Below are 7071 nucleotides of genomic sequence, written 5' to 3'. Positions count from 1 at the left end.
AGGAGCGCGACTCTAGACACCGCAGGAGCGCGACTCTAGACACCGCAGGAGCGCGACTCTAGCAACCGTAGGAGCGCTCCGGACTTCATCTACGGTGACGATCATTCATTGTGAGACTTCATAGTAATCTTGACTCTGGATTTGACCGTGTCCTGAGCGTCCCACATGGCTCCCGCCATGTTGGACACGGTCTGCGACACGGTGTCGTTTATTACGGGCAGATTGTCTGCTATGTCCGATAGATTGTAGGTCAAGTCATCGACTTTTTCCTTTAAGTCTATTATTGGATCAGAGTAGGTTATTCGCTCTACCATCTCCGGTAGGGCCTGTGTCACCCCTGCCAGCGACTCCTTTATACCAACCAGCGCATCCTTACCGACCAGCGCCTCTTTCATTTCCAACATTGACTCCTTCATGACGCCCAGCGCATCCTTACCGACCAGTGCATTCTTCATCCCTACCATCGAGTCTTTCATCCCTACCATCGAGTCTTTCACGCCCCCCATTGAACCCTTCATGACGTCGAGCGCATCAGTGGCGACCAGCGCCTCTTTCACGCCCACCAGGCAATCCTTCACGCCCGTCAGCGTCACCTTCATTCCCCCTATGAGGTCTGGACCGGGTGGTGGGGGCGCTGGTCTGTTGATTTGGTGGAGATGAAAATTCATTCCGGGACCAAGCGGCTCGTATCTCGAGCCAGGTGGTGGGGGCGCTGGCCGGTTGATTTGGTGGAGATGGAAATTCATTCCGGGACCAAGCGGCTCGTATCTCGAGCCAGGTGGTGGGGGCGCTGGCCGGTTGATTTGGTGGAGATGGAAATTCATTCCGGGACCAAGCGGCTCGTATCTCGAGCCAGATGACCCGTTCCCCATTCCCGAGGGGGTGTTCCAAGTCCCCGAGGAGGTGTTCCATGTCCCCGAGGGGGTGGTCATCACACCGTGATGTGGGAACACGGTGTGGTTCTGGACCGCCATTTCACGTTGTTCGCGCTCATGCTCCCGTTGGAGCCGGTGAGCAGGGAGCCTCCAACCGTGATAGTGGGACCTGATGCCGTCCTGGACTGCTTTGTCACGGGGGGCTTCGTCACGGGGGGCTTCGTCACGGTGGGCTGCGTCACGGTGGGCTGCGTCACGGTGGGCTTCGTCACGGTGGGCTTCGTGGTTTTGCTCCCGTTGGAGCCGGTGAGCATGGCCCCACTCACAGTGTTGTGGGGACCTGATGCCGTCTTGGACTGCTTCGTCACGGGGGGCTTCGTCACGGGGGGCTTCGTCACCGGGGGCTTCGTCACGGGGTTGCTCGGGGTTCTGCTCATTCACCTGGGGTAGGGGCTCCTGGTCCTGCGCCTGGGGGTCTTGTTTTGTCTTCGACTTATTCTTCTTCGATTTCTTCGTCTTCACCCGTTTTACCACCCACTTGGAAAATCTAATTATCTGCTCGCCAATGATACACATGCCTTTTACTATTCAGAAAACCTAAAAAAGTTTTTATTAATTTTAAATTAAACATTAGCAATAAATTATGTGTAGAGGTGCAAAGGGAGATGGTGGGTGGTATTTCACGGGATTAGGTCAACAGTATTCATGCACATGTACTCTTCCAAATGTGCTCATCCACATGTGACTGGTATCCCTCCCTCCCCTGGCCCACAACCACGCCCTCACAGACCTGGAGCCACACAACTATCAGTAGACCATGGTCTACCATATATAATGATTACCCTGACCCCTTCCAAGTGCTATATAGTCGTAATGGCTTGGTGCTTTCCCTTACAATTCTCTCTCTCTCTCTCTCTCCATCACGTCCATATTTGCACAATGGACCATATCGTTACAATAAGTACTTCCATCTCCGTTGGCTGGGCTGAAGAACTAGACAACACCTTCCCTCCCTCAGACAAACATCATAGCTTACTTGTGCCATTTACAGCATCCTGTGATTGGTCTAGAGTCTCTTCAACTTGTGCCATCAAGGAAGGACTTGAAATTGCCACTATGTCAGCTTGATTAGGTATAACATAGCAGTGTGCGAGGGTTCCAGTGTTCGTTTACAGCCCCCGTGATGGTAGTGCAGACAATAGCCAGGCCTGGCAGTCTACCCTTCAACTGTTGGACATTATCATCCTGGTGGTGCAGGGGTATTGTGCGTCTAAACCTCTTGCAGGGTGATGGAGGTCCGAGGAGAGGTCTTGCAGGGTGATGGAGGTCCGTGGAGAGGTCTAGTAAGGTGATGGAGGTCCGTGGAGAGGTCTTGTAAGGTGATGGAGGTCCGTGGAGAGGTCTTGTAAGGTGATGGAGGTCCGTGGAGACGTCTTGTAGGGTGATGGAGGTCCGTGGAGACGTCTTGTAGGGTGATGGAGGTCCGTGGAGACGTCTTGCAGGGTGATGGAGGTCAGTGGAGACGTCTTGTAGGGTGATGGAGGTCCGTGGAGACGTCTTGCAGGGTGATGAAGGTCCGGGGAGACGTCTTGCAGGGTGATGGAGGTCCGGGAAGACGTCTTGTAGGGTGGTGGAGGTCCGGGGAGACGTCTTGTAGGGTGATGGAGGTCCGTGGAGAGGTCTTGCAGGGTGATGAAGGTCCGTGGAGACGTCTTGTAGGGTGATGGAGGTCCGTGGAGACGTCTTGTAGGGTGATGGAGGTCCGTGGAGACGTCTTGTAGGGTGATGGAGGTCCGTGGAGACGTCTTGTAGGGTGATGGAGGTCCGTGGAGACGTCTTGTAGGGTGATGGAGGTCCGTGGAGACGTCTTGTAGGGTGATGGAGGTCCGGGGAGACCTCTTGTAGGGTGATGGAGATCCGTGGAGACCTCTTGTAGGGTGATGGAGGTCCGGGAAGACGTCTTGTAGGGTGATGAAGGTCCGGGGAGACGTCTTGCAGGATGATGGAGGTCCGGGAAGACCTCTTGTAGAGTGATGGAGGTCCGGGAAGACGTCTTGTAGGGTGGTGGAGGTCCGTGGAGAGGTCTTGTAGGGTGATGGAGGTCCGTGGAGACGTCTTGTAGGGTGATGGAGGTCCGTGGAGACGTCTTGCAGGGTGATGGAGGTCCGGGAAGACGTCTTGTAGGGTGATGGAGGTCCGGGGAGACCTCTTGTAGGGTGATGGAGGTCCGTGGAGACGTCTTGTAAGGTGATGGAGGTCCGGGGAGACCTCTTGTAGGGTGATGGAGTTCCGGGGAGACCTCTTGTAGGGTGATGGAGGTCCGGGAAGACGTTTTGTAGGGTGATGGAGGTCCGGGAAGACGTCTTGTAGGGTGATGGAGGTCCGTGGAGACCTCTTGTAGGGTGATGGAGGTCCGTGGAGACCTCTTGTAGAGTGATGGAGGTCCGGGAAGACGTCTTGTAGGGTGATGAAGGTCCGGGGAGACCTCTTGTAGGGTGATGGAGGTCCGTGGAGACGTCCTGCAGGGTGATGGAGGTCCGTGGAGACGTCTTGTAGGGTGATGGAGGTCCGTGGAGACCTCTTGTAGGGTGATGGAGATCCGTGGAGACCTCTTGTAGGGTGATGGAGGTCCGGGAAGACGTCTTGTAGGGTGATGAAGGTCCGGGGAGACGTCTTGCAGGGTGATGGAGGGCTGGGAAGACCTCTTGTAGAGTGATGGAGGTCCGGGAAGACGTCTTGTAGGGTGGTGGAGGTCCGTGGAGAGGTCTTGCAGGGTGATGGAGGGCTGGGAAGACCTCTTGTAGAGTGATGGAGGTCCGGGAAGACGTCTTGTAGGGTGATGGAGGTCCGTGGAGACGTCTTGTAGAGTGATGGAGGTCCGTGGAGACGTCTTGTAGGGTGATGGAGGTCCGTGGAGACGTCTTGCAGGGTGATGGAGGTCCGGGAAGACGTCTTGTAGGGTGATGGAGGTCCGGGGAGACCTCTTGTAGGGTGATGGAGGTCCGTGGAGACGTCTTGTAAGGTGATGGAGGTCCGGGGAGACCTCTTGTAGGGTGATGGAGGTCCGGGGAGACGTCTTGTAGGGTGATGGAGGTCCGGGAAGACGTCTTGTAGGGTGATGGAGGTCCGGGAAGACGTCTTGTAGGGTGATGGAGGTCCGTGGAGACGTCTTGTAGGGTGATGGAGGTCTGGGAAGACGTCTTGTAGGGTGACGGAGGTCCGGGAAGACGTCTTGTAGGGTGATGGAGGTCCGTGGAGACGTCTTGCAGGGTGATGGAGGTCCGGGAAGACGTCTTGTAGGGTGATGGAGGTCCGGGGAGACCTCTTGTAGGGTGATGGAGGTCCGGGAAGACGTCTTGTAGGGTGATGGAGGTCCGTGGAGACGTCTTGTAGGGTGATGGAGGTCCGGGAAGACGTCTTGTAGGGTGATGGAGGTCCGGGAAGACGTCTTGTAGGGTGATGGAGGTCCGTGGAGACGTCTTGCAGGGTGATGGAGGTCCGGGAAGACGTCTTGTAGGGTGATGGAGGTCCGGGGAGACCTCTTGTAGGGTGATGGAGGTCCGTGGAGACGTCTTGTAAGGTGATAGAGGTCCGGGGAGACCTCTTGTAGGGTGATGGAGGTCCGGGGAGACCTCTTGTAGGGTGATGGAAGTCCGGGAAGACGTCTTGTAGGGTGATGGAGGTCCGGGAAGACGTCTTGTAGGGTGATGGAGGTCCGTGGAGACGTCTTGTAAGGTGATTGAGGTCCGGGAAGACCTCCTGTAGGGTGATGGAGATCCGGGGAGACCTCTTGTAGGGTGATGGAGGTCCGGGGAGACCTCTTGCTGGGTGATGGAGGTCCGGGGAGACCTCTTTTAGGGTGATGGAGGTCCGGGGAGACCTCTTTTAGGGTGATGGAGGTCTGGGAAGACGTCTTGTAGGGTGATGAAGGTCCGGGAAGACGTCTTGTAGGGTGATGGAGGTCCGGGATAACTGTTACCCGGTAAACGACGCGACCGTCCTGGCTTCTGGTAGACCGGGGCATCAGGACAACACTCAGTGGTTTACAGCAAAGCCCCGGTGGCTTAGTGATAGTCTTGGATAATACAACACTGGAGGGTTATCAATGCCACTTCAACAACTTATTGGCTAATCAGCAAGTATACTTTAGTTTTGAACTTAAACTTAAAGTCTCAATCTACACAGAGAAGCCGGATACACTCTGTAAAAATATCGCAGAAACAGTTGATATTGGGCAGGAAAGACTTAGTGATCTTTTGTTTGTCTTTTCTTATTCTCCTTAGAGCGAGAGGCCGTCTCCTGGCCTCACAGTAACGGCACTGTTCACCTGGGCAGATATCGTCACGGTTTCTCGATCCTGTTAGTTGCATTTCCTTATGTACCTTCCTTCACATATATTATGTATTATTATTACTATTAGTAGTAGTATTTTTTGTTGTTAGAAATTATTACCAATATTATTATTTGAAAAATCCACCAGGGCTTTAACGAGAGTTCGAACCTATGCCCTGAGGGTTTCAGACGCGCTCTAGTCATTACCATCTAGTGAGCCATTACCTTTCCCAATAGGTTGCAGTTGCAACGTTGGTTACGATAACGTAAAAACGCGACCTTTTATTTGGGAGCTCGGGGGCTAAGGATCACCCTCAATAGACAGCATTTTCACAGATATTCGGCCTTTTTTTTTTAAGCGTATCTGCTCTGCTTTGAGTCCTGTTTGCGAGTTGATTACCTGGTGTTCAGTCAGTGCTGATCACTGCTCCTCTCTTTTTTATCTAAAACAGCAATATTGGAAACTAAAAGTACCTTTCATTCGAGTGCTGGTGAGTAATGAGGGGCTGAGGATTCAGGTGGGTGAGTAATTAGGACTCGTTCAGCATTTATGTAACTGCTGGTTGTTGATAATGACTGAGTATTTTCGGGGGGACAGGAAGCCTGGTAGGTTTATTGAGGTCTTCCGGTTGGTCGACGACTGGTCGTTGACTGGATGCATCGTACAACATCGTATATGATAGAGCCCAATAGGCTCAGGAACCTGTACACCTGTTGATTGACGGTTGAGAGGCAGAACCAAAGAGCCAGAGCTCAACCCCCGCAAGCACAACTAGGTGAGTACACACACACACACACACACACACACACACACACACACACACACACACACACACACACACACACACACACACACACACACACACACACACACACACACACACACACACACACACACACAAACACACACACACACATGAGTTATGAGGAAAGGCTGCGGGAAATGCACCTTACGACACTGGAAGACAGAAGAGTAAGGGGGGACATGATCACAACCTACAAAATCCTCAGGGGAATCGACCGGGTAAACAAGGATGAACTATTCAACACTGGAGGGACGCGAACAAGGGGACACAGGTGGAAGCTGAGTACCCAAATGAGCCACAGTGACATTAGAAAGAACTTTTTCAGTGTCAGAGTAGTTAGTAAATGGAATGCACTAGGAAGTGAGGTGGTGGAGGCTGACTCCATACACAGTTTCAAATGTAGATATGACAGAGCCCAGTAGGCTCAGGAATCTGTACATCAGTTGATTGACGGTTGAGAGGCGGGACCAAAGAGCCAGAGCTCAACCCCCGCAAACACAACTAGGTGAGTACAACTAGGTGAGTACAACTAGGTGAGTACACACACACACACACACACACACACACACACACACACACACACACACAAACACAGGGCCTCTGTGCTTGGACCTATCCTGTTTCTGATATACGTAAATGATCTCCCAGAGGGTATAGACTCATTCATCTCAATGTTTGCTGACGACGCAAAAATTATGAGAAGGATTAAGATAGAGGAGGACACCTTGAGGCTTCAAGAAGACCTGGACAAGCTGCAGGAATGGTCGAACAAATGGCTGTTAGAGTTTAACCCAAGCAAATGTAATGTAATGAAGATAGGGGTAGGAAGCAGGAAACCAGATACAAGGTATCACTTGGGAGATGAAATACTTCAAGAGTCAGAGAGAGAGAAAGACCTGGGGGTTGATATCACGCCAGACCTGTCCCCTGAAGCTCATATCAAGAGGATAACATCAGCAGCATATGCCAGGTTGGCTAACATAAGAACAGCCTTTAGAAACTTGTGTAAGGAATCTTTCAGAACATTATATACCACATATGTCAGACCAATCCTGGAG

At 52.6% G+C, this 7071-nt stretch overlaps 1 protein-coding gene across 1 annotated transcript; it reads right to left on the bottom strand.

Annotated features, from left to right (window-relative positions):
* Positions 1 to 2388: 2388 nt before the first annotated feature.
* LOC138371654 (proline-rich protein 36-like) lies at positions 2389 to 4899 on the bottom strand. The gene has a single exon (XM_069336654.1). It carries the CDS (start codon positions 4897 to 4899, stop codon positions 2389 to 2391), a length of 2511 nt encoding a protein of 836 aa, XP_069192755.1.
* Positions 4900 to 7071: the final 2172 nt, after the last annotated feature.

Source organism: Procambarus clarkii, chromosome 36 (assembly GCF_040958095.1).
Source record: "Procambarus clarkii isolate CNS0578487 chromosome 36, FALCON_Pclarkii_2.0, whole genome shotgun sequence".
NCBI lineage: Eukaryota > Metazoa > Arthropoda > Malacostraca > Decapoda > Cambaridae > Procambarus > Procambarus clarkii.
The sequence above is the reverse complement of the archived record's forward strand: the minus strand, read 5'-3'. Positions and strand labels throughout refer to the sequence as shown.

Bases quoted from the DNA above. Each gene is read 5' to 3' on its own strand.
- LOC138371654 (XM_069336654.1), bottom strand. From the start codon at position 4,899: ATGCCCCGGTCTACCAGAAGCCAGGACGGTCGCGTCGTTTACCGGGTA.